The sequence below is a fragment of the Meleagris gallopavo genome, chromosome 16 (assembly GCF_905368555.1).
Source record: "Meleagris gallopavo chromosome 16, MGAL_WU_HG_1.1, whole genome shotgun sequence".
NCBI lineage: Eukaryota > Metazoa > Chordata > Aves > Galliformes > Phasianidae > Meleagris > Meleagris gallopavo.
In genome coordinates this window covers 8,050,663-8,077,412 of record NC_139419.1, presented here as the reverse complement: position 1 = coordinate 8,077,412, position 26,750 = coordinate 8,050,663, and the positions used below count along the sequence as shown (strand labels likewise).

General features: G+C 42.7%; 1 protein-coding gene across 2 annotated transcripts in view; it reads right to left on the bottom strand.

Annotated features, from left to right (window-relative positions):
* The window catches only part of XYLT1 (xylosyltransferase 1), a 152,837-nt gene that overhangs the window by 38,804 nt on the left and 87,283 nt on the right, over nt 1-26,750 (bottom strand). For both annotated transcript variants that reach the window (XM_085237164.1, XM_085237163.1), the window contains exons 3-5: nt 20,027-20,199; nt 19,215-19,417; nt 1,723-1,803 (exon numbers count right to left, since the gene is read on the bottom strand). In XM_085237164.1, the coding sequence (XP_085093290.1) occupies nt 1,723-1,803; nt 19,215-19,417; nt 20,027-20,199 (457 nt within the window). The remainder of the gene's footprint in view (nt 1-1,722; nt 1,804-19,214; nt 19,418-20,026; nt 20,200-26,750) is intronic.

Sequence of the window (26,750 nt, the reverse complement as noted above, 5' to 3'; positions counted from 1 at the left end):
AACATTTACTGAATGCCAATATTAATCAAAGGTCTCTGGCTGCTGGCCTGTGTCCTGTCCCTTCAGATATCTCGAGCATGCAGGAGGGGAGCCAGCCTATCTCCCCAGTAGAAATTCTGGGGAGCTGCCAAGGGGTGACATGAAGGGATCCATTCATCCAGCAGCCAGAAGCAGGAGTGCTTATGGGACTCATGGAGCACACAGACAGAGGAAGGCAGAACTCTGTGTCCCACGTGATGCTCCCTGATGCACAGAGAGGTTTTGTTAGAAATCCAGGAGAAAAACCCCAAAACTTGGTGATGTGCTGTAATGGGGTACAAGGTATTTAACTATTCATAGAGTCAAAGGGAACCAATGAATTAATAAATGGATGGTTATTGCTTTGAGTAGAGGGCAAGTGACACATTAACTCACTTTATTACTAAATTAATACTAGATTTATGTGCTTAATTGATCTAAATTGCTCTAACCTAGCTGAAGCTTCGTGCTTAGTTAATGACTGTTTACATGGGTTGACAGTGACAGGACAAGACCGACTGCACCTCCCTGGCCACTGCTTCTTCCTCCTTTACTCAGCCCCACTGCTGACCACTGCTGCCAGCAGAGCTGAGCCTGCCAGTCACTCTGACACTCTGCATTTCCCAGGCTGAAGAATTTCCTGTGAAAACTGCTGACTCTAATTTAAATATTATCCCCCACAGTTTTTTACTACGTGCTACAGAATTTTAGCATGCATCATGAAAGCTCATGAGGACTCCATTCAAACCAGAGCATGACAGAATTGATAAATCCAATGACAAGAGCAAGAACTGTCAAGAAGAGAAACCTGTGAGTTATTCTACCCACCCTCAGCACTGAACATGCGATGTGATGTCTCACATTCTCTCTACACTTTATCTGAACCCAGTCTTACAGCACGCTTGACATTTTACAGAATAAAGAGATTACCTGCTGACCCAGGCAGAATAAAAAAGTATTTTCAGGTGCAGAGCTACTGGGACTCAGCATATGGAGTTGCTGGAGCTGATGTAGGATTGGTTACGTAGTATGAAAATACCAATAATAAGGAAAAGAGAAGCATCACAGTCAGACGGTAAAGCTCTTTGAGCTACAGATGCTGTTTGAAGCCCTGGAAATGTAGTGCTTGGTCACTACTCCTCCCTGAAAGCAAAAGCTGATGCGTTGTGGGCAAGAGCACATCTGCCTTCCTTCAAGACTCACACAGGGTGGATGAAGAGGAACACTATTCTGAGATCTTGAAATCATAGGGATCACAGAACCCTCAGCTATCACCCCCAGCCCTGCTAGCATGTGCAGGCTGGCCCAGAGCTCATGGAGACTCGCTGCCTGCACAAGACTTTCCTTCAGGCCCCTTTGGAAGTTTTACTATTTCTGATAAACCACCTCTGTAAGAGTGGTCAGCAAGGGGTTGTGCAGATCTGGAGCAAATATTCTGGACTAATTCCAAAGTACCACTCCCAAAACAGCCATCCATGTTAGACCACAAGCAAGGAGCAAGCATGGACTGCTTCACGCCTTTTTCCCTACCAAAGCATCTTTACATCTGACCATCAGGAAGAGCCACCCTGGATCAACAACCATTCTCAGGTAGGGGCTCCTCCTCGCCCACTTCCTCTTTGCTGGAGCAGGGATTTCTCCACTCAGTTGCTACACAGAAGCCCAGTGCTGCAGGTCAAATAGCAGAGTGAAGAGCCGGCTTACCTTGCGTTGTCCCTCCCGTGTGACTTCAAGAAGTTCATGTCGCGGTATCTGGACAGGAATGCTACGAGCTGGTCATTTGTTCTGTGAGAGAAAGAACAAAAGGTGAACAATCACATGATGAAAAGTACCATCTTTAGAGCGCTTTATGCACTTCTGGTTCTCATTTGGAAACCCTCTGCAGAATGAAGCAGTTACTGAAAAACTTAAATCCTTCTGCTAAGCTCCACTGTCCTCCTGTACTGAGCACAGTGTGCTTGGAAAGAAGCAATATTAAAAATCACATCAAATCTTGGCAGATGTTTTCAGTATTGGAACAGAGCACATATTGAGAAATACTGCTCAGCACTTTTCAAGTATGAAAATCCAGCTGTGAGAAAACTGGACCGATAGTTCCCTTTTACATGCTTTGCTAGTTCGGTCTCAGGGAACTTGGTGAAGTATCTACTGGCATTTTCTTTGTTTCAGTCTTTGTCCTAAAGAGACCACAGCTGGAATGCAGAAAGCAGGAGAACTTGGTTGTCAAAATCCCAATAAAATTAATAGGAACAAAGGAATTCAGAAGGTTAATTCCAGTTCATGCAACTTGCAACTCAACACTGGCATTTTCAGAATTTCAGCTGACACGTCCAAGAAGGTACATCTGCATGGCAGCTTTTGTGGTCTGGTTATTTCTTTAACAATGGAGCAAAAATGTCCTCTGTTTACCTAGGTCAGCATATTGTAGGAAAAGAGAAGAAATCATATTAAAAAGATCTTCACCCTTTGGTTTGCATTCAAAAACTCATTATAGGTACAACAGTTGTTAAGGCAATGGTCTGTAAATGAACTTGATAGCAGAAAAGCTAAGAAAATCAGCTGTCAATAGAATTGTAACTTGGAAACATTTTATTAGTATAAGCCCTAGAAAATCAAGTGAAACAAGATTATTGTACCACATGCATTTAACTTCTGGGGTCGGTCTGCAACAACTCGGAAGTGTTATCAGACTAGTAACCTATTTCCATATCTAAAAACCCAATTTCTTGTTGTCATAAATAGCATTACCTCACTGAACTTATAAGTAAAGAACAAGTTAGCCACTGATTTTATCTGGACCAAATGGAGAAGGTTCTGTCCATCGACTGGCCTGTGTGACCAGGCTGAGCAGCCTCACACCCTCCTCCTGTGCTCACTTGTGTATGCTTTACTACCTCCCAGGGTCAATCCCTGCATCTCAATTTTGGCAACCTCAGAAAACTGCTTTCTGTATAGTGAGCTGTGCAGATTTTCACATTTGCTGCTCCAGTGATTCCCCATCTTACTGGGATGAATAGGCATTTAGTGAATTTACTTAGCAATGCTTCCACATGAAATGGTTTCAATGGCTGACATCTTTGGGTGAGTTTCTAGGCAAAAGCTGGCACGCAAAGATGATCTTTAGAAATATAACCAAGTTGGGAAGTATTTGAGTTTTAATCTTCTTACAGGACAAAAATCAAATCAACCGAAGCAATAGCCCACAACACTTAATAAAACATCATTTATGGATTGCTTACCAACTTATACTGGGCTATTCAGTGGTGCTCCATTGAATGCCTCTGGGCTCAGGGCTGTCATATGAGCTTTTTAGTCATTTCCACTTTTTAGGTACTTCTTATAAAAGCCCATATGGCTTTTAGTTCTCAAAAAATTAATAATTGATAACTTTCCACTCTTTGAAAACTCTGGTGGCATCATCTGTAAAATATGTATTTTTGGAAAAAACTCCCCATAGGATTTTATTAAGTATGCTTCTTTTCATGTGTTGACAACATGGAAATAAAACATCACATTTCCATTTGGTAAAACACTTGAGTTATTTGACATTCAGTTTCATGCAGTCAACCAATTCCTTGCTCAGTATGGGAGCACACTGAATTTCTATTAAGCTTTCATTCAAACCACTTCTTCTGGCCCAGACACCATGAGGACGCTGCACATCACCTCCAAGTTATTCCACCACACCACATTAAAGAGAAAACCAAGGGTATTCAGCACACCATAGATGCCTCTTCATGTGCAGGGGCAGCACCGTCACAGAGCCGGCAGCACTGGTTATTTACAGCACCCCCAGCACCCTGTGAGAAATACTAAAGGCATGAGCCTCTGCTTCATCTGAGTGAAGCAATGGAAAGCTGAGACTTCCAACCATAGACATCACTGGGGGTAACATCATCAGCACAATGCCAAATTAATTTCTACTCTAACTCCACACAATTCAGGGCAATTCACTGAGCACAAACCTGGCAAAAAAAATCTCTTGCTAACCACCACAGTGTAACAGAAAGCAACGAGAGCAACACATTTCCAGTGCTTCCTTCCTAGGGAGGAAATCAGAAAGTTGGGATAAGGGAGAGTATTTTTGTGCTAATGTGCACACTAGTACACGTATTACATTTCTATCAGTCTCCCCAGTGTGCAGCAGCATGAACACGATGTAAGAAGTCTTTCCAGAGTCGGTGATGAACGCACTCACACAGCTCCCACTTCTATTTCCTTTTGTTATTGTGCTCATTTGGAGGGCGAGGTGTCAGGGGAAAGGATTAGTTAACTGAGCACCTGTATGGTGAGTGGGGAGGGAGGGTGATGTGGGAATGGAGGGCAGAGGAAATGTGCTCACTGACAGGTGCGTGGCACACTGAGCGAGATGTGAAACCGAACCTCTCGTGAACTCAACATGTGGAGAGAGAATTTAGAGGAGGTCCATGAAAAGGAGACAAGTGGAGAAGAATGAAGAGGAAACAAAGCATTTCTGACATCACTGATGGTCACGCAAGAGCAGGACTTCCAGCTGGAATGGTGAGATCCACCAGAGAGGGTTAGGACCAACACGATGGTTAGAGATCCAAGAAATAGAGAGGTGAGATGTACAGCAGGAATGGAGCTCAGAGAGACTGCCAAAGGAAAGCAAAGCCAGCTTTTTCTCACGAGCATCCCTAGTGTAGGGTTCAGGTGTCTGAGGGTGTAAGCAGTCACCAGGGTCTCAAGTATACAGACACGCTTCGCACTGCAGTACATTCAGAAAACAACATGTGCACTGGGAAATGAACTGGAAAATGGGAAAGAAACCCAGAAAGAAACTTAGTGCTGGCGCTGTCGGGAGGCCGACCTTCCCAGGGGCAGCACGAGCATCTCCCCATGCACGGCCACAGCACAGTGCTGCACAGAACAAAGGGCAGTGCTGGTTTTAAACAAATCTTCCCAGTCCTGGTGACTAATCCATGCAAAGAGCATAGATTCCCTTAGTTTACAGCTGTGAAAATAGATTAAGAAAAGTCTCTGGTGAATCTGAGAGAAGGAAAACAAGCAATTGTTATGTTTGGAAGACAGTGAAGTCTAACATAAATTTCCTTGATTCAGCAAAGTGCTTTAACGCATGGACAACCCGAAGGATGTAAAGAATAGCATCTTCTTCAATGATCATAAGCCAAAACTTACACAACTGCTTAACAACATGACTTACATTAATCAAATGCTCAGAAACTTTTGGCAGCACACGTATATGGGAACAATATAGTTTGATTCTGTGTAGGAATGTACCTCTGTTTCTGGGCACTGCCTGCCCAGGCTGAAGTGGAGATTAACAGCCTTATCACCAAGTGGGAGCAGTCTGCTCACATGTGACACAATGTGCTGTGCTACCAGGACCAGCCATTAATGTGGATCTCACACAGAATCACAGAACTGGAGGAGCTGGAAGGGACCTCTGGAGATCATCTAGTCCAACCCCCTGTTCAAGCAGGTTCCCTACAGGAGGAGACCTGTTTTTCTCCCTGCGTATGTCAGAGCCTTATTGCCATTCTGACCATAGAGAATTCATCTGTCCTGCACTAGAACTTGCTATATCTAACTTTAATTTTGACAATAATCAGTGTTTTAAAATAAGTTCTGCTATGAGAGCAGAAACGATTAAGCTCTAAGTTAGTGACTATGCTGAGGCCCATTTGCAAACACTGCAGTGATACCAGAAGGTTCATCACGTGTAATTGTAACTGACATTCATGGCACCCATAACTCACCTGGTAATTCACAGAACACAAAGGAAAATGTTTCCTGACCTGGAAATCTCACAGGATAGAAAAAGCATTAAACAGGTCATTAAAGACTACCTAAGACCACAGTCCTCAACAGACAGGAATACTCATCTCAAGACGCTGAACAGAAGTATTGGCTGAACTCGGTGCAACATCACATTGAGAGCTGGCTGCAAGACTGCTCATATCAGCCCACGAACACCCCTTACTGCTGGCAGCCAGTTCCACACCCAAGGAAAATGCTCCACTGAGGGATAAGGCAGTGATGCTTACAGCAAAATGATAAAAGCATGTGGACGCAAGCAGAACAATAAAGAAAACCACTTTCTGTTGCACAGTCCAATTTTGGGACCCTGCACACCCCACCTGGCCATCACATTTTGGGACCCTGCACGCCCAGCCTGGTCACCACATGGTGCTGCCAGCCCATCCCTCTCCCCAGCTCCAGCACTACCTTTGCAAGGGGAGCGCCAGAGAATCAGGCAGCATCAAGGAGAGATGACTCCGCTGTCTAAAAGCACAGGGGAAGGCTATACTTAGCCCTTGCTATCAGTCACAGAACAAATATTAGCGTTTGCTCAGAGAAGCCGATTCCCCTAAGACCAGTCATTCATAAAACACAGCATAAAAATGAGAGCGACAGAGAGGATTTCAGAGGCCAACTGCATGCAGAAGGCTGCAGGTGACTATTAACACCTCTGCTTTTACAGCAGTGTTGTCTTTAGCTGTTTGTTTTGTCTTTCAAGCTGTGACTAGCAGAGGAGCAGGTGGCGGAGGAGCAGCAGCTGGGCTGAGCAGGACCTGCCGCGTTGGGGTGCTCCAGGTGCCGGGCGGTCACAGCTTGGCCACTGCTGGGTGGCCCCCCAGGTTCTCTATGAGCAACACAGTCACCTTTGCAGCACTTTCAATTACTGCTTTCCATTCAACCACATTCGGTCTCCTACAGAAAAGAACTAACAGAGTCACAGAGGAGGAGATAAAGTCTTCTTTAAATGTCACATAGCTGAATAAACCCAGTGAGAGAACAGATACGTCTGGGCACAAAAGAGAGAAGAAGAACAAACTCCATTTTCTGTTCCTAAGACACTGCGTAACACGTGTTATACAAATTCAGTTCTTCAGATGTCATCCACCAACCAAATAAATAAGAAGCCCACCATTGACAAGCAGTGGCGCATGCTTAAAATGAGCATCCTGGAGAGACCATATATAACAGAATTCCACCCAGCATTAATGAACAAATGTGATTAAAACTATCTGCAGCTCTGGACTGCAGCCAAAGCGCTGCCAGCACTATTTGATATGCAAATACTTAAAACATTTGCTGTGTGCACAGTCGTCGATGCAAAGGCTCTATAGAGGGTTCCTTCATCTAATTAGAGATATTGGCTTAGCAAACTTTGGAGTTTATAAAAACCCTCAATGTCTCATTATTCTTTTAAAATAGAATATTCATTTGTTTGGAATGTTTTCCAGCTATATCCCATGAAGCCTCAAAATGCCTGTGGCTAATGAAAAACGCCAGCCCCGTATCAGCTAATAAACCCTTGGGCTTTTATGATAACAAAATACTCTGCATACACTCATTAAAACTTTTTAACTTGCTGCTTTTGACTTTCTTTAGCTATTTGCTAGGTTTAAAGTAATCTACTCAATTTCCAATTATTTTATAGTGCAATTTCATCAGAAGCATTTAAATTATAGAGGATCTTATCAAACACACCACATTACAGCAGAGTTGCTGTGCTGCTGATCCAGTGAGGCACTTAACAGCGTGTGTTTAACCATAGCACACTTGTGGCTCTTCTGAAACGGTGCTGCTCCCATGCTTGTAGTCTCAGCAATTGCTTCAAGTCTGCATGTGCACCTTTTAGGAAGCAACATGTGCAACGATTACACATAGCATTATCAGCTAGGAGCTGTCCTTGAATTCAACTGAGATCTCTTGGATGCATCAGTGCTAAGGAGGCTTTTCCATGGTGCTCAACCCAGTTGCTCCTTGGTTTGTCCACCTCCGCCCTGGATATATCACATGGCTCCACGAATACCCCTACAGTCATTGCCACAACCAAATGATTTGCTCAGATCCCATGTTCTGAATGCCCCTACCACTGTACCAAGAAGTAAAGAAGTAAGGAAAGCACTGCACTGCAGTGCTGTGTAATATGCAGCTGTTGTCTCCAATTTTCAAACAACATATGTATTCCACAACAAAATTAGGAGATGCATTGCTTAGAATACTGTTTTCCCTTCATACATTTATCTCTACGCAATCTCTAGGCCTAATTATATGTACGCTTAAAAATACAAATGGAACAGAAGCTTCTGAAGATCCTTCCAAATGTGCAACAGCACAGATAAGACACGTGCAAAACCATCAAAGAAAGCCAACCCCAAGCAGCACAAACACCTTCCTGAACCACCTGGTGTTCAGACATTCAACTCAGAGGCATTTTGCTGGAAAGGAAGGAAACATTTCACCCTGATTTGTTCAACAATTTATTATGTATTTTTCTCCCAGTTTATGAATGATCAGCACATCACAGCTGGTATCATTTGTGGTTCTTTTTTTTTCCCTTCTTGCTAGCCCAGAACTTGAGTGCCTTCCAGACAGCCTTTGCTGAAAAGGTCCATTAACTGCTTATTTCCAACAAATATTTTTAAGTTAATGCATAGACATGTGTCTGACGTAGATAAGGGCCAGGAAACTTGTTAGAGGTATGTACTGTTGCAAATCAAAACTCCAATCCCACTACATTCAGAAGAGGTGTCAGTTTAGTTGAACTGACTGTACAGAAGAAAGCGCAAACATTTCCATTGGTGGCAAAAACTGTTTATCAAGCCCCAGTGGCAGTCCCTTAATTCATATTTGGTAAGTAAAATAATGCAGATCGGAGAAGAGAAAAATACTGCAGTGTGGGGTTCACACACTTCTAATCAGGCCTGATCCAGGCTGCCGGGACTACTGGAAGTTTGCAGCCCAGACCCCACGCTGATTGGGCTGGGAAGGAATGCTGCAGGACTGTGTGCACAGCCTGGAAATGGCCTAAAATGGGCACTGTTCTACCATTCTGACAGCTGCTCTCTTCTCTTTGCTTACGTGTTTCACAGCAGGTAGTGCTCCATAGGAAAAGTTCTGAAGCACCCATTTTCTCCCCACAAGCCCTATTTATTAACATGCCCAAGTGATGTCACTCCATGACTCCTAACAGTTGCTGAAACACCTCCACCAAGAAGTGTTTCCAACTATTTTTCACAAAGCTGCCTTTACCTAGCATCACAACAAGGCGTTCCATTACTAAACTGCCTCAATGCAGAGGTCAATAGAGAGAAGCACCCTATTTAACAAGCTAACAAACTCAGTCCTGATGGATCAAACCAGAGCAGCCTCCTATTGATTTGTGAACAGAATTTGCAAGGACACAGCACCACAAAGAGTTAAAACACACACCACCATCCTGTGCTGAATTAAAAAAAGAGAACTGAGCTCACTTTATATATCTGCTGAAAAGCATTAAAAAAAAAAAAAAAAAGTGTGAGAAATTTTCCTAATCCAGGGATATTTCATGATCAGAACCAAATGTAGTAGATTTTTAGGTTTTTTTAGGTTTATCAGAGTACTGGGATTTCATGCAGCATAGAACAATGTCCTGCTTTGTGCTCTTCCAGGGTTTGGCTGCCACAGCATATTCATGCAGAGCCCCATCTGCCTACATGAAACATCCCATTTGGATGAAAACAATAATCACTGATTAAGTGGAGTGAGCGGCAGAAATGATCAACAAGTCCATTACTCAAATTAGTGAGACTTCGGTTAAAAGGAAAAAAAAAAAGTCTCAATATTGGGCTGAGTGGGATCCTTTTGTTTGTGTACGCTGTACATATTTTATGCTGCGTATCTTACATTCAGCAATTCTTTTTTCACAAACTTCAAAATTAAATTATCAGCATCTCAGCATAAAAGAGAAGAAATTAAATAGGAGCCTAAATTTAAGGCAACTTCACTTTCCTACCTAATTTATACATTCCTTCATCCAACTGAATTTTATTTGGGCAAGTTGGTAACAAAAATGATTCTCTCATTGTGATTATAGTAAAAAATGCTCACTTTCTTCTACAAAAGGGGGAAGGGCCTGTGCATGGCATACACCGCAGGTACAAGGGGTACCTGCTGCTGTAGTGCTCCTGCCACCCACTGTGCTGCTGACCCAATGCATCTCACTGGCAATGAAACCCCAAGAGCTCACACCAACCTTGCAAGCAGCAGCAAACCTGAGACCACCATCACACTGCTGGAAGTGGGAGCAGAACACCCCGAGAGGCACAGCTCTGTCACCCAGTATTTACATTGGGTCTTGCCTACCTCCCTGGTTAATTTGCGACATAAACCTGCAAAAAACTGCCAGCATAGTTCTACACAGCACTGAGAGTGGCAGTGGGAAAGATTTACCTATGCAAAGAAATCCTTTAGAGCAGCCCACTCTTTCCAAGGAATAGGCAAGATAGAACATAAACTCATTCCTGATGAACTTGATCCCCTGAACATGGGTTATCTCGAGGAACACACCTGGGCCCCAAGGCACAGGAGGCACCCATGTGCCATCAATGCAGCTGGCCTCCCTCTGGCCAGCCCTGCTGCTGAGGCCCTTTCACAAACCCTGGTTAAAAGCAATAGGAGTTCTACTTTGGAAGCTCCTCGTGGGCCTGCCACTCCCTTTGATCCCTGAGCTGCTGAGCAACCTGTCGGAGCGCATCAATTCAAAGGACCAGAAGGCAAAATGGGGAAAACGGGGTCAGGCTAATGGGATTTAACATTAATTCCACACTGAGTCTGAGAAGATGGAAGAACAGGGCCTGGAGGGTAAAAGGGATAATGAATGAGAGCTGATGGAAGGAAACTTAATTGATTTTAACAACGGAAAGTCACATTTTGTTACCTTTATTTGGGTTGAGCAATAATCTTATTTTGACAATTTGGGCCAGCTGATGACCTGCCCTACTCTTTGGAGTACGGCAGTGAGGAATGCAGCACTGGGATGATGGGCATGAACATCTAGCAGAGAGCAGGAAATGTCAAAGGCACCGTCTGGCTTCATCAGCTGGTGTCACTGGGGCTGGAGAGAAAATAGCTGGGGGGTGGAAGGCTGCTATTCGCACTCACTTAGAGCCACAACCAATGAAGTCTTGTTTCATCCGGAGAACCAGTGCTTCACCTCAACCTAAGAAAGAACTTCAGATGCCCAAAGAATGCATTGTAGCAAGTTTACTTGCTAAAAATTACTTTGTGGAAGCAAACTTTCAAACAAAGACCGATTCAGTATTTGGAAACAACCTGGCCCCAAACCAGCTCCTAACACTCTGAAGAGTGCAATTACCCTGACGAAAGGTTGAATGATGGATATAATTGACCTGTGTGCTGCAGAGTGGAATGCCTACTGCAGTGAACCATTAAGGGTCTCCTCTCCTGAGATCAGCCTGGAATTAAAGTGCAGTCACAAACACAGTCAGCTGTATTCAGCACCACCTTGTCACTCGTGTATATAGACGGAGAAGTATCATACTAATGTGTTGTGACTGTGCAGGGCAAGCAGAAATGAAGTACTCAAACGTAACACAAGACTGTAACAGCCAACAAGATGTTAATTCTACCTGGATGGCACAGCAAGCGGAGGTCCTGAACTTCTGCTCTAGGACATGCCAGGCCAAAGCTTCCATGGTACCTCAAAATGTAAAGTTCTGATTAATCAGCACAGCAAAAATAAATTATCTTGGGAGAAAGAAATGCATTCTGCAGCATGTCCCAAATGATCTGTTACTCCAAAGCAGCTGTAATTCTGTTGTAAACTATTTCCTTCAATCAGCCCTTCCGCTCATTCATATGCGGTGAATGAGCACATACAAAATGTCAAAGCACATAATTTAATTCTACAAGACCCGAATTTATATATAAATTGGCAGAAAAATCTTTAACGTCAATTACCACTCAACTCGTGTACATTTTTAGCCCTATTTTGATGGAAAACAGTTTACCTATTCCCTCTCCTTTCTGTTTCAGCATCACCACTGAAAGGCTGAACTGAAACAACCCTTTGCTCACCCCTTCGTGGCCCCTTAGCATTTAAGAGTGACTTGGGAAAGGTAACGGCGCATCTTGCTGCTTCATCTTCACTTTCAATTGCCACCCAATATTATTTTGCAGCTGTTTTATTGCGAGTGGCATCCTGAAATCTAAACAAAAGAAGTTTCTTAACGACAATTTCAACAGATTTTTAATTTGCTGAGAGAATTCTGCAGGGCTACAAAGGGAGAGCATGTTTAAAATGCAGTGCTATAACAGAAACGCTTCTCTTTTTCAAGCAGTTTTAGCATTTGGAATTTGATAATCATTTTACTGAACGTTCTATAAAAAACAGCTCAGTAGAGATTAAGTTGCTGCTCCCAGAGCCCAGGTAAACTCGCAAGGAACTGTTTCTCTGCAGCTTTTTTTTACCCCTCTCCCAGTTACATCTACAGTGTAAAGGCTGCGTGGAGCAAAGCTGCGGGGGGCACTCGGGACACAGCGTCATGCCTGAGGACCAATGCCCACTTCCAGCCACAAACCTTGCTGCAGCTTCTTGCCCACAGCACTGTAAGCAGCTGAATGCTGTAGGAAGGGCCTGCAAGTACAGGCCAGCCAGTGGGGAATTTCAATAGTTACACATTTAAAGGACAAGAGCCATTCTGCACTAAGGACCCTTTTTTGACTAGATTACTCTTGACTCTTTCCCCACAAAGACAAGCTCCAAGAAAAACGCAGGTCTCATAGAGATTCCTGGGGCTGTGAAGGAGAAGCAGCTGAGCTGGCAAGATCCCTCATACTGCTCAGAGCCCTCCTCAGCCCTAACAGATCTGTTATCCTTACCAAAACACTGCGTGAGATGTTATTCCAGCATCCTGAAGACAAAAAAATGTAATTGTGTTGCCTAGGAACTGATGCTGCACATTATTGCAATGTTTGCGTTGCTATTGTTTGTAGGCAAGGCTGAATGGCATCCACTAAAGACATGCACTTAATTCTTTCATGAGGCAGACCTTTTTTCTTAGTCATAAATAAATGAAAAACAAATCGCATCCAGAAAGCAAATGGCAAAGAGCTGAAAACAAACCCTTTGGCTCTGCACTGGAGAACCTTTTAAATCAGTATGAAAAGCAAAGATGAACGGAGAGACAATCCAGCCTCCAGTCTGGGGTGCTTTAACTTTTGTTGCCAGATTAAAGCTGCCACAGGGAACAATCCAGAAGTACCAACTAGGCACAAAGCTACGAAGTGCTATAGATGTCACAATCCTACAAAAAACAAAAGCTGTTTGTAGCTCCAAGCCCAGCAGGAGAAGTGAAGAAGGAGCAGCCTCATCTGCTGTGGCTGCACACAGCAAGGGCGGGTCTCCCATCACTGCCAGGTTGAAGAAAATATTATGTTAACACCAAATGTAAATAAAAGTCTCAAGCCACAATAACTTCAACATTTCATCCCCCACTCTTTGCAAACAGGATGTGCAAAAGCACTGCTTTGCCAACCACTGGATAATCTAGCAGTAAACCAGAGAAGTGGGATAAGAGACTAGAAAAGTAACCTTAAAAGAAATCTCATGCAAATGTGCTGGAGAAGTGAGGGAAAAGAAAGAGAAAAGGTTATTTGAGGGATTTAAGGAAGAAGAACATCTGAAACTCTAAGAGAATGCAGATATATGGAAAACATAGATAAAGTCCCTTTTTGGACAGGAAAGAAGATTTCCTGGGAAGCATTAAGAGTGGATTGATGTCTGGCTTACCAGATAAAGATATTCTGAGCAAACAAAACTGCATCCGATGTCAGCTACAACACCAAGATAAAAACCTTAGATGCTGACATCTTAACAGATGTTGTACTGCCAAAGCTACCTGCTCTCCCATCGAAACAGATAGATACTACTTTCCCGTGCTTCAGCTCAGGATCATGTTTGAAACACACTTGAAAGCATGCATAATGTATTATCTCCCTACTGCCAATTCCTTGCTCTATTGGCAAGGCCTGACTTTATGAGCAGCACTGCAAGGAGTGCTTGAGCACAGTGCAAGGTCAAATCCAGGCCTGGAATACCGGCATCCTTCATACAGGCTCTCACATTGAGCAACAGCATATGTACTACCGGGAAGGAAAGAGCTGTGAAGAGATGCTCTGAAGTCAGAACCTCAGTGAAAGATGATTGTTCGACTAAGTCAAAATGATGAGAAGTTGAGAGAGAGCATAACTGCCTTTTGAGCAAATGTCTTTGGTGATCATGTTGCTACTACGCAGCTTCCATCAGCCCTGATGGCTTTGGATTTGTAATTTTACAACAAGAGGGCACAGCTGGGTCTCAGACATTTCTCATAAAGTTAGAGTGCTCTACCTTAAAGCTCAGTTCTTTGTTTCAGTTCTATGAAGAGATTTTCCTGTGCTCCCAATAGTGCACTTTGAGTCTGCCCGTTGCAAAAGCTGCAAAGTTTTGTAAAAGCAGATGGAGAGCTTGAGTCCGGTTTGCTCACTCAGTACAAACTGCATTCTCTCACTACTTCTTTCTCAGTCATCTGCTTCAAAGGTTTGGCCATTAGGTCAAAAGTCCACAAGAAATCTTAGCAGGACATTGGAAATCTGCTATACAGAGCAAAACCCATCTCCAATGAACTTTACATAGTGTCAGTCACCCGTGCTCTGCTGAAATAAGGAAACTGCTAATCCCTCGGGTCATCCCATCACCTGAAAAACAACTTGAAAAAGTGGCAAAACACTTTCTCTTTGGTTTCCTTTCCAGATACCCAAAGCAAGCAATTTCTGGTCCCTAGTGTGGCCCAAGTGCAGGACCTGGACATGTAAGCTACTAGAGATGAAAGTTGTGAAGAAGAAAGGTGAATGAAAGGACAGCTTTATCACTGCTAGGCTCCCTGCCATGTTCAGATCTGGCAGGAATTCAAGCAAAACTGTTGATTTTGGGTGGTTATCTTTGCTAACAACTCCCCTAGGGAGCCAGGAACACAGGTTGGCTGGAGCCAATGAAGGACTGAGAGCCAGGCTGCCTGCCTGCTGCTGGCTGACGGACTGGAAACGCTGACCCGAGAAAAAGGTCCACCTGCTTCACAGGGCATCCTTCAAGTTCCTATGGAACACTGAAATGTGTAGTGAATATTGCTAATCAGCATTAAAAAGGTTAACTTGACCCCTGATCAGAGGAAAACACAACAAAACAAGAGCAGGTCACTCAAGAGCTTTCTGTCAGCTGTTTTTTCTTAATTTTTGAATACAATTCTGACTGACAGAGATGATCATCATAAGTTACATGAACTTTGGTACCTGTTGCTGAAAGTACTGGTCCCAGTTAGATCATTCAATTTACTCCCTTAGAGTCTGTATCCACCCTTCCCCAGATGCTACCACTATTTTGATATATATTCAAGTTCCACACCAAAATCTCTACTATCTCATTTGACCAAGTCTTCACAATGCAGGAAGACATTTCAATAAAATCTTTATCCTAAAATGAACTCATCTTCATAGTATGAGCTACCAAAACACAAATAGTTTCACTGGTTTTCTTTTATTATACCCAATTGCTCATAATTGAAAATCATATTATCTATATTCCTGTCTCCAGAAATAAGCCACTCTTTTTTCTTACCATTCTGAAGCACTCCCCAAGCTTCTGCTAATAATTTCACTTGACCTTTATTAAAGACAGAGCATTAGCTGGCAATTAGATTTGGTGATCCCTTTGGTGTTTGAGATTCAGTGATTTACTGTAAATTACAAAAAGTTCAAATGTTTCATTACGTCTATCCTTTGTACAAGCTTTGTGACCAGGTAAGCACTGACATGACATTCACAGTTAAATTAGGAAGTTTAATGAGATCACTTAGGTGGTGCAACACTTCACCTGTCCCATTATCCAAGGACTCCTGCAAAGCACATTAAACATTCAGCATCAATAGATGCTCACCATAGTTCCCCTTGTTGGGAGTGAAATTTCAGTCCCTAAAAGTAAGGTTGACTACTTGATGCTGTTTGTCAGAGACAATAAGTAATGCAAATAGATACGCACGTAAAATAAAAGGATAAAGACATTGATAGCTTTCCCACAGAACTTTGAAAGAGACTCTCAGAAGAACAGACTTCTTCCTCAAAAGAAAAATCATGAAAAAAGTAAGAAAAAGGAAGGTATATTTTTTGTTCTCTGTGAATGTTACGGTTGTGGGAGATGGTATCTTGAGAAACCTGAAAGCTTTTTCTAAACCCTCAAAACAATGAAAAGACCCCAAACCACAGAGCCTTAGAGCAAATAGAGAAAGAAGTCAGAAAACTCCTACCCCAAAGTATCTCTCTGCCATTTCATCGCTCCTTCTCCTACTCACTACGGTTATCAGGGTTGAGCAGAGTCAAGTTGGATGATGCTCCAAATCATTTCCCTCAGGCCAACGAACAGCCTACTGCCTCATGGCTAGAGGAAAATGCAGTATTTTCTCAGAGGTATCTCTGTGCTCAGACTGTGTGAGCGATTTCTACTGCAGTGACAACTAGAAGAACATGAATGAGAACCTCATTGTATGTACCTGGTTGACAGACTCCACCAAGGCTTCAAAAGCTAAACACTAAGGCATGAAGTACAGCAACAGGGATATTCACATTTTCTTAGTTTGCATATGTTTTATTTCAATTGTAATTGCTCCCCTCCCAAAATGAGTGGTTCTGATCTTTCTTTTTTTTTTCTCTCCCTGTGCCTTTATATGCTGTGATCCTTGACATCTGCTTCTAGGCATCTCTTCTAAAAGATGAAGGGTTCCCAGTACTTGTAATGTACCCTGTGAGCACAGCAGACAGCTCCCCAGACAGATTTAGGCTTCATCACACAGAATTAACCCCGCATATAGAATGTGTTCTCCTGACTTATAAGGCTGGATTAGCTTTTATTATCAGAAGAGAAGTAGTAAAGGTTTCAGTGTTACAGATGGAATGGCAGATGGGAAACGAAAGCTTAATGTGAAGCAGCTCTGGATAAAAACTATTAATCCACAAAATTCATATGTTCTTATGCAGGGAAGCCTAGCTAAAAACACTGCAATATGACTAACCAGTGTGAGAACTGCCTCTAGCCCATTATCTAACAAATCATGGCCTAACGTCTGGAAAAAGCAAAAACCCCTCAAACACCCTATTTACTATTTCCTGAAAAAACAATCTGTGCTGTACGCAGAGAGGTAGTGCCTTCCTAAAGATCATAAATAATATTAATTTATAGCACCTCTGATACGGAAATTAAATGGACTCATACATATTTTTGATGAGCTAACATTTTCTAGGGTTTATAGCTGTAATAGTCCACATTCAAAAAATTTTACGGCACCTGTAATTCACTGTTATTGAAGTCATAGCATTAAAAAAGGCATTTTACTTTGTGTTGAAGTGCATCATGTAGAGAGGGAGCCTGTATCCAACAGTTCTGGTAACAGAGTGCTTTGACAGAAAGGGAAGTGAGCACTTCAGTGCCTGCCCAGCTGCTGGCAGCCCACCACGCAATCCCAGAGCAGCTGCAACGCAGCAGTGCAGCCTTCAACAATTCCCACCACGAAGAAACAAACGCCTGGAATTTTTCCAGCTGAATGGCACTTGTTTGGAGTTTGAATGACTTTAAGATACCACGGCATCACTACAAAGAATCCATTAATGCAGAACTGACTGCAGTCTACTCAACAAATCCTGTGGCTGTTTATGGCCACATCTGTTAGTGACTGATCTCATTTGGCCCTGAGGTTTAACTTGTTTCGCAGAGCATTTGAGAATGCTGCAGGTCACGGCCTCAGCACTACAAGATTATGTTTAGGTTGAACACAATACCACAGCATGGTAACTGGATACGTCTGCTGGGATTGTCCTGTAATTACACTACACCTCTAACCATTTATTCTCTTATAATTTATCTTACTTGATTATAAGTCCCACCACCTACGTTTCTCCTCTGTTGCCTTGCATTATTCTACTTTTTATCATCAGTGCAGGACTCCTGAGCAGGAAAATAATTTACAAGGAGTAAGAAGCTACTTTTTTGCAGAACTCTGGAGACACAGCGAATGTTACATGCTCTCCTTTACAATCACACATAGTAAGACAAAATTGCTACAGCTCTTCCAGTAAGACATCAAATCAGATGCAATGTGAAATAGCGGGAGTTCTAAGTTCAAACTCCCTTGGTCCAATATCAGTGCACTCTCTGTGACTCTTATATTCTTGACTAGTTTTCCTCCCCAAAACATGCTGCATTTGACTGACAGTGCTTAGAAATGGGCGCCAGTGACAAAGCCTTTTGCCACTTTTCACAGGAATCCCTCCTAAGGCAAAAGCTCATGCTGTTTTCAATTCACACTTCTGTGGGGATTCCTGTCTGAGAAGGAAGATTCAGAAAAGGACCCATTACGTGAGATCTTGAAGAAATCTAATCAGCTCTTTTTACTGCCTTTTGCTAATATATTTATTTTCTATTAGCATAAAGAGCATGCAACGTCATCACTTATTGGAGAATTACCCAAGAAAGTTATTTCCCTTTTCTTGATTCCTTTCAGTACGAAGGGAAACAGATGTCACAAGGAGAACTTCCTCCTTCTCTCTTCTTGATAATTCTTATAGCCTAGAAACAACAGCTGAAGCACAGTTGTTCTTTGCTTTTTGTAGTTTTTACTCTCCTTCCCCTTTTTATGGCCTACTTTTGCATAATGTAGTAAACTTCAATGAATGCAGCTGTATTGCCTGGGTTATGTAAATGCAGAAAGAACGTAATTTCACTTAAAATCACAAGCCTTGTCATGCGGTGATGTGTGAAGTTCTTTCCCTGATGGTATCTGAATAGAGACATTCAGGCAATAGTTGGTGTTGAAGATATAATTGACTCCTAGAAACTTATTTGTCACTTCTACTATCATTATCCTTTACAGAAAAAGTACTAAAAAAGGGAAGAACAGAACATTACCTTCACTGAATCTACATTCACACCTTCAACTCCTGAGACATCAAATCAAACTGCTGATCAGAGCCCTGGCAGGGAGTTCATTTAGCTCTGGTGTTTCCCATTACTTTACTCAGCCTCTCTTCTAGGTGCCCCTTGCTGGAAATGGGGACTAAATAGAGCAGCACCTGCTTTCTCACTGAAAGTGAAGAATTGGTTCTGCTAAACTGCTTGCAGCCACAGATGCATAGGGTACAGTAAGGCGACAGTTTCCAAGGCAAAACCATGGTTATCAGACACCAGCCTCACCAACAGGAGTCTCCTGTTGTAAAACCGAAGAAACTGCTCCTCTGACCTCCTCTCCTTGCAGCACAAAAACACCATCCCTTACATCAGTACTTACTTCCCATAGAACAAGAGACGTGTTTAAGTGTGCTTAAAAGACTTGCTGTACCTGATTGGGTAGTCGGCAGCGCTGAGGTTAATGAAGAAATCCCACGGCCAGTCATTCATCTCCATTAAGTCCCTCATGCTCTGCAGGTAGGTGGACAGAAGACTTGCTCCTCCCCAGATAGTTGCCATTCTCCAAGAAGTGACTCTCACATTTGGGTACTGGTTAGCAAACTGGAGCACTTGCCGGTGTAAGTAATTGGATCGCTTTACAGGAGAAAAAAGTGACATATTCAAGTTACTCTGTCCAAAATTGTCCCTCCCTGCACTGACTAACCAGTAGCTGTATTTCTTGACTACCTGAGTGTTGTGACCTTTGCCCTCAGCTGCTGCAGTGCACAATCTTCTTCTGCAAAGTGTTAATATGGAAACGTGCAGAGCTCCCTCTTTTAGCTCGTTTCATTACAACTCGAGTCATTGTTAATCAGTACAATTAATGCTTAGTAATAATTTCTCATCAGTAGATCCTAGGTAGCTGTTAATACCTGCATCTTGAGCTGCCCCAAAGAACCTCAGGTCAGCTCTCCATCCAAGAGGCCACTGCAGTAAGTCTGCAGCAACTTGTCAATTACTAAGTGTACAATAGACAGACATGGATAGATACTCAAAGACATACAAAAAGAGATGAAAGCTCTTACACAGACAAGATAACAAGAAAGAGTTATACAAAAAGTGGCTCCAAACATATAACAGATGGAAAGACAAGAAGTGACATGCACTTTATGTGGCAGAGGTAAAGAGAAGATGAAGAAGATGACAGAGATGGGTAGACTGACAGATGGTGAGACAGGCAATTTATAACCAGTGATATATTACCTTGTCAACATGAATGTAATAAAAATGGTCTTTATGGTAAATAGCCTTAAACATGCGTTGGAGCTGCCGAGAAGCTCTGCCATGAACAACCAAGACAAATGCGATCCTGACTGGATTGGCTGGCATGTACTCTACGGAGTCCTCATCCCACTGTACATTGTTGTTGGCTTTTCCTGTTTGAAAACAAAACACAGGACATCTCTGAGTGCATGCATTTGACCTTGGCTCTTCTTTTCAGAACCAGTCTCCAGGGGGAAGTGAGAACTTCCAAGATCGTCCCCACCTGGAGGCTTCCATCCAGACCGAGCCACATGAGCATAGGGAAGGACCCAAAAGTCTGAGCTCCTTCTTTGAGTCAGACACACCAAGCTCGGCCTGGACACACACACTTGCATCTTCAAAGCAATCACCTCAAAGTTTCTAAGTGCTGTTCAAAATATTTGCAGAATGCCAAAGCTAACTCCTCAGCAAGAAACCCCTCGCTCCATCAAACCACCCTCATTTCTCTGATCAGCACAGCTCTGCTGAGAGGCTGGTAAAACTCTGCTATTTAACAGCGGCTGAGGATTATCTTGACAGATAGCATCTATTTGCAACAGCAGGTGTAGCCTTGAACATTTAAATGGCATTCTGTGCACCTCTGCTTCTCTGTGTGTGAGACTGGGCCTCAGAATCCTTTCTCAAACCTATTTTTTATTTTTTTTATATTAAGAGAGGAATTTATGGTCTCAATTTTCTGAGGAAAACACCACACTGTAGGTTTATGGCAGGATGTACTGATAAGTGCTGAAGGGACATTTTTACTCAGGAATGTAGACAGCCCTGTTTTGGTTTCGTGTAACATCTCTTCATCTCAAAAATCTGATCATGATAGAAGAAAAACCTAATTTTATCCAAAAAACTACCACTCATTCTTCATCTAACAACATCTTCATCCCTCTGACCTTGTCAGGATCTTTCTCAATAGAAATGTTTTAGAAGGAACTTGAAATTTTGCACGTAAGCAGAAGGAAAGTACCCCAAAGATTAACAAACTCCAAACTATCCCTGCCTCCATTTCCCCCTTGCAAACGTAAACTTTTATTTTCTAGGCAGTATCATTGTCTAAAATGCAACTGAGCTCCTCACAAGAAAAAAAAAAAAAAAGGTACAATTTTTCATTTGTGCGGTCTTTCTGGTTCATTTTGTCAGGAAAGAAAATCTGACTATCCTGAAAAGCCTGAACTTCTAATTATATTGGAAATACTTAATTATTGGAAATAGAAGTGAATGTGAACAGGATTCAAACATTCACTTGACAATACAGAGAAAGGTGCAGAAATGGACATGCATGAGCTACCCCAGGTGAAAGCAGCAGCAGTGATCACATGCAAGAACATCAACTTAACCCATACACCGTGCTCTGCCATAACAGGACCCTTCAGACTCAATGTACCTGTATGTATCCAATAAATAACCAGCTCAACCAGACCACTCAGCTGGGTGGGAAGTTCGGTCCCCCCAATAGGAAAGCAGCCCTTCAGCCCGTGGGTGCTCCACAGCCCTGCGGTGTGGGAAAGAAGAGCAGAGGAGTGTGCCCAGAGAGGTGAGCTCCAGTCCTGCCCCCTGGGCTGCTCCTCTGCTCAGCTCCACACACAGACAGCAGATGCAATAGGTTTGTGCATTTTTGTTTGAGTAACTGAGACGCTTCTTTAGACAACCACAAGTCAGATCCTGCTGTAAGGCAGCACCACGTGATGGAAAGGAATAGCTTCAGCATCTCCAGTGACACTCCCTCCAGGTTCTTCTCCTCAGCCATGCTTCTGTAGTGCTTTGCCTTAGATAAGAACATGTTTCTTCTGTCCTGGAGGCCAAGAAAAGCTATCCATGTGAGAAGTGCATCTAGTCTCTGCAGTAAGGCAGAGGGGTTGAAAGGTAGACATGTGCCTACCTGTCCCATGCGAAAGACTTTCACCTCCTTGCAGCCCCTCAGGGAAAGTCTATCTGGAGTGGTACTGCTCACAAATTAATGCAACTTTAATGCCCCAAGATGTGTTCAGATTGCCTATCAAAAAATCTCTAGCCATGAATCACTCCTAATTTTAAAAAGGACACCACCAACTTAAATGGCATTTCTTTACAAAATCATCCACTAACTCACTAAGACTCAGATAAACTCAGATTAAAAGATTAGAACAGAATTTAAATTTCATTTCTTCTATCACATCCAGTTCGTCTACTATGGCATTTACGTACACTCAGTTCTTCTGTTCCTCCTACATCACTGCTGAGCCTCCCCATGTGAGTGCTCAGGGCTTCTGCTCAGCAGCAGGGACACAAAGAGACCATGAAAGAAAAAAAATATACAAGGAGAACTGACAGGAGACTGAAAGGCAATTGCAATAGCTAAAACAAGCAATTTTTCATTTAGATTGCTCTGATTTCAAGCTGTCGATGTCCCATCAGTGGGCACAAATATTTTTAGTGGTTTTCATTACATTTCTGGATACCTCTTTACTGAAATTAGTGGCTTTCTGCAATGATATGTAGAAGGTGATGGGAATTTAAAATAGCCGTATTGTGGGTCTTTTATTTTAAACTCACTTGCTTTCAGTATCTACACTATCATTTACCTAGCAATTACTGAAAACAAAATCCTCCTGAATTTTCATCTGAAATGCTACCTCACTTTATCAGGTTTCTCTAATAAATTCCTGCAGTGACTTACTCTCCTCTCTGCTATTTTCCTCTTTTCCTATGTGTTCCTTCCTTCTGCCTTTTAAGGTTCAGGTTTTTTCAGTCACATTTTCCATCTGCACACTATTTTGGCTTCTTTAATCCAATCCTTTCCCTGCCTGCCTGGAATTTCACGAAGGTAAGAACATTGCAATTTTTCCATACGTCAGAGTATGTGCTTCTTCAGCTCTATACTGGCACTTCTCTGTTTTCAGTCTGGGGCTGATGAGCACTCTCTATGTTGCAGACTGCTCTGCTGATTAAATAGAGAACCAGCTGGATTTTTTTAATAAGGTGAAACACTGAGTATTCCTTTGCTCAATAAATACAGCAGGAGTTCAGAGCTGTATAAACAATGGGAAGAGTATAACAGCACTAACAACAGTGTTCCTAACAGACCTATCATGCATGTGGCACACCATAGCCCTTCACGTCACATTAAAAAAGCAGTAATGGACTCTGTGACAAAATGCCTTTTACAAACTTACTTGGAAAAATGGAAGTTGCCTTTCTGGCTTCCTGCTTAATAGCTTACACTGAGGTTTGCCAGGAAAACACATCTCTTTTTGCAGGTAACAGGAAAACCTCTTCTCCAGTGCAGTTCCAACTTGCATTCTCTAAGCCCCAGAGAAATCAATACTCATAATTAAGAGTTTATTCTTCAACCACTGCAGTATTACTAAATGCCAGAGTAATAAACATCCTGCAATCACTTTCCTATTTGTTGTAGTGCCACATAATGCTCAATCATCCACCAACAGAACTCAGAACCAACTAATCTATTACTTCTAGTGCTAATTAATGAGATGATCAGACTTCTCTAGCAGCACCAAGCAACCTTTTAATGAATTCTGTGAGCTATATTATCTTTTGTAAATTAATCCATCCATTTCTACTCTAAGCCTGGCATCGTCCTGTCTGTTCAGCAGAACGCCTGGATGCTGCTGACTCAACCTGAACACCGCTTTGTGCACGTGCCAGGCCTTGATACCATGAATCAGCTGACAGAGGACATCACAAGAGGTATTGCTGTGTAGTTCAGCACACTATTTACCAATATGACATCCATAACACAATCAGATAGCTACCAGTACAGCACGAATCCTGGCCCTAAGCACTCTATAGGGGCAGAGCTCTGCATCCCTGCCTGAACACACAGGAGCAGCCCTGGGACCACTTCTGCTACTGAGCAGTAGTTGCAGATTTTCTCTACGGGTTCCTCCATTCTAATTTCTCAGCACTCCTAACAACCCAGGAGGCTGGAAATGTCCAGGCTTGGCTTTGTCTGAAACCTCTTCCATTTTGGTTAGCGCAGAACAAAGACAGTTTTGCTGTGTTCAAATGGAGACAAGAATAAAAAAAAATCTCTAATTAGAAACTTGAATGTTTCTAACACAACTAGCAGCAGAAGTAGCTGGCTGCGTGTGTACATATAAAAGCAACAAAACAGACAGCTCTGTGGCAATTTACAGGTGAGCCTTTAGGATCTTACGAGCAGTCTTTGTCTGACAACTTGAAAATAATAAAATTTCTCTGGACTTATCTACAAGGAAGCTCTTGTTGGAGTAAAGCAAGAGAGGATGCTCTGTTACTGTAACGATCCATTTCAGTAAAGCCACAGGGCTCAGGAGAGGGTACCCTGTCTGTACCCTCCAGTGAGGACACGTTACACAGACAAGCTAACTCCTGAAGCATGCTATGTGAATTGCTCTTAGGTTAGAAAGCAAATTTTGCTGTCCCAGAACCCAGAAACCAAATTGGATTTTGTCACAATGCAGGTCATCAAAACGTAAGCCAGGCAGCACATTTAATTCAGGTGGATTTCTATGCTGATGCATCTTGCAAGGAATCCCAGCCTCCCCCTGCCTCCCGTCATGCACACGCACCGTGCTCAGACCATGGGGCTCAGTGCCTCTGCTGATCACCTCTGCCCAGGTTTTGCCTTTAGCAAAGCACACCTGGCTCCTGCTGCAATTCGTTCACATGACTGGCCATACACACGCCTTCTCGTACTAGGGTTTAACACACTCAGCAAAGCAGAAGAGGTGGAATCAGCAGAGATCTTCCATGCAGCTGTCCCCAGGGCATAGGGATTTGTGAGGAATGCTTATGACTTACAAAATGAAATGCTCCTGGTTACAATCTGCAGATTTCCTTAAAATTGCTGTTACCCGTACTTACTATCTACAAATTAGCATTGAGGACTTTGGATAAAATTTCAGAAATTATGCTGCTATTGAAAAGTGGATATTCAATTTTTTTGCAGTAATGTTTTATCTCAACAACTCCTCTTGAGAATTTTTCATTCCCAGCTTCTGCCATGAATTACAGAAGCAATTTATGATCCTCTGTAAGTTCACACAATCAAGTAACCCGTAAGCAAAAATCAATGCAAGGTAGGTGGGGAACAGCAAAACGTGATGTACAAGCACTCGATGACTTGTCCGTTCAGCATTAAAGAGACAGATTTCAGCAATGTTCTCCCATGCTGAGCAGAAGCCCTGCCTGGAACAAAGGGGTTGATGTGGACAGGCTGGGCCTGCTGTTATGGTGTCAAACACGGCAGTGCAGGCTGAGGGCAGCCAGAGGAGAGGAGTCCCTGCCTTACAGCTGGACAAGGTCTTGCAGGAGATCACTGCAAGTTTCTACGCAGTGAATTTGTGAACGCTGCAGCAGTTTTATGCCCCTGCAGAACTTCAATATAGTAGGGGAAAATGGTTATAGTCATGGATTTGGGTTGAGTTTCACTGTAACCCCCGTGCTGGAGGATCTCTACCTTCACTGAACAGAAAAATAAAGAAAGGAAGGTAGGAGGAGAGAGGACAAATGGAGAACTGTTTCATATTCACAACTGGATCATAAGACAATGAATTGTTTCTATCTTTTCCAGGGAAAAAAAGATGATGATTTTCTATTTCGGAAATTGAAAGAGAACATTTCCATCCCTGCTCTGTCACCCTCCTGTCAGAGCTGCTTAACTTTCGTGTTGTGTGCACCACTGCAAATACTCATCCAAGAACCACTGCCCCATTGGGACGGGTACAGTCCATTAGATATAAAAGAAACCTACACCAGGAAACTTGCGTTTCCACATCATATTTGTCTCCGCACCATATGAAGGATTCACACTGAAGAACCGTGAGAACAAAGATTTCTATTTTTTTTATCCCAAAGCTTTTGCAATAATATAGGACTGTGCAAAATCAACCCCAGTGCAGAAATTCAGATTACATGTGTGCATGTGCTATGCCAACACACTGTGTGAGGGGGATTTCAAAGAACAGAGGCAGCGGCGTTGGGTCTGGAAGCAGTTTGCTGTGCTCCAAATACAAATTCTGCCTTGTCTTGCAGTCAGTCTCAAGTAGTTATTGTAACCATTCCTATGTTTTGCAAACGATAGTCTAATTATCAGATACTGCTACACTGCTCTCACAGCACACACTAATCTTCATTTGCTATGCAAATTATCAAGTTTGCATTTCTGATCATTCTAATGATGAAAATGGCCACGTTCCCAGGAGGCATATCTCAGTTACTTCTAGCTTTGCTGGAGCGTCTTAGCCAAACTTTTTTCTTCCCTGACATTACTGGTCTTGAAAACTAACCCATTGCTACGGAGCAATCAAGGCAGCAAGAAAGCACCAAAATCATCACAACACAAAGTGTAACAAAAATACAGCCTTATCTAGTCTCAAGCCTCAAATTAGCATTTAAACCAGTCTTTCTTTATTCTAGCGCTCTGTTGTGTTTTTTTCTTGATTTTTGTTCTGTAGCATATTTGGAGAATGGTATATCTGTAACCTTTATTCCATCTCTTCCCGTCATGCTCACAGCACGAGTAATCAATAAGGAGTGAAAACAAATGCACTTACATGGTTAGAATAGCCTCTACTTCACATAACCGCCCAGGAGGTACCTGCTGAGACTGCTGAGGAATGAAGAGGCAGACAGATGCGTGCTGGTTACCTGGTGATGATCAATGCCTTCCTGCTCTGTTCTACCACTGTGC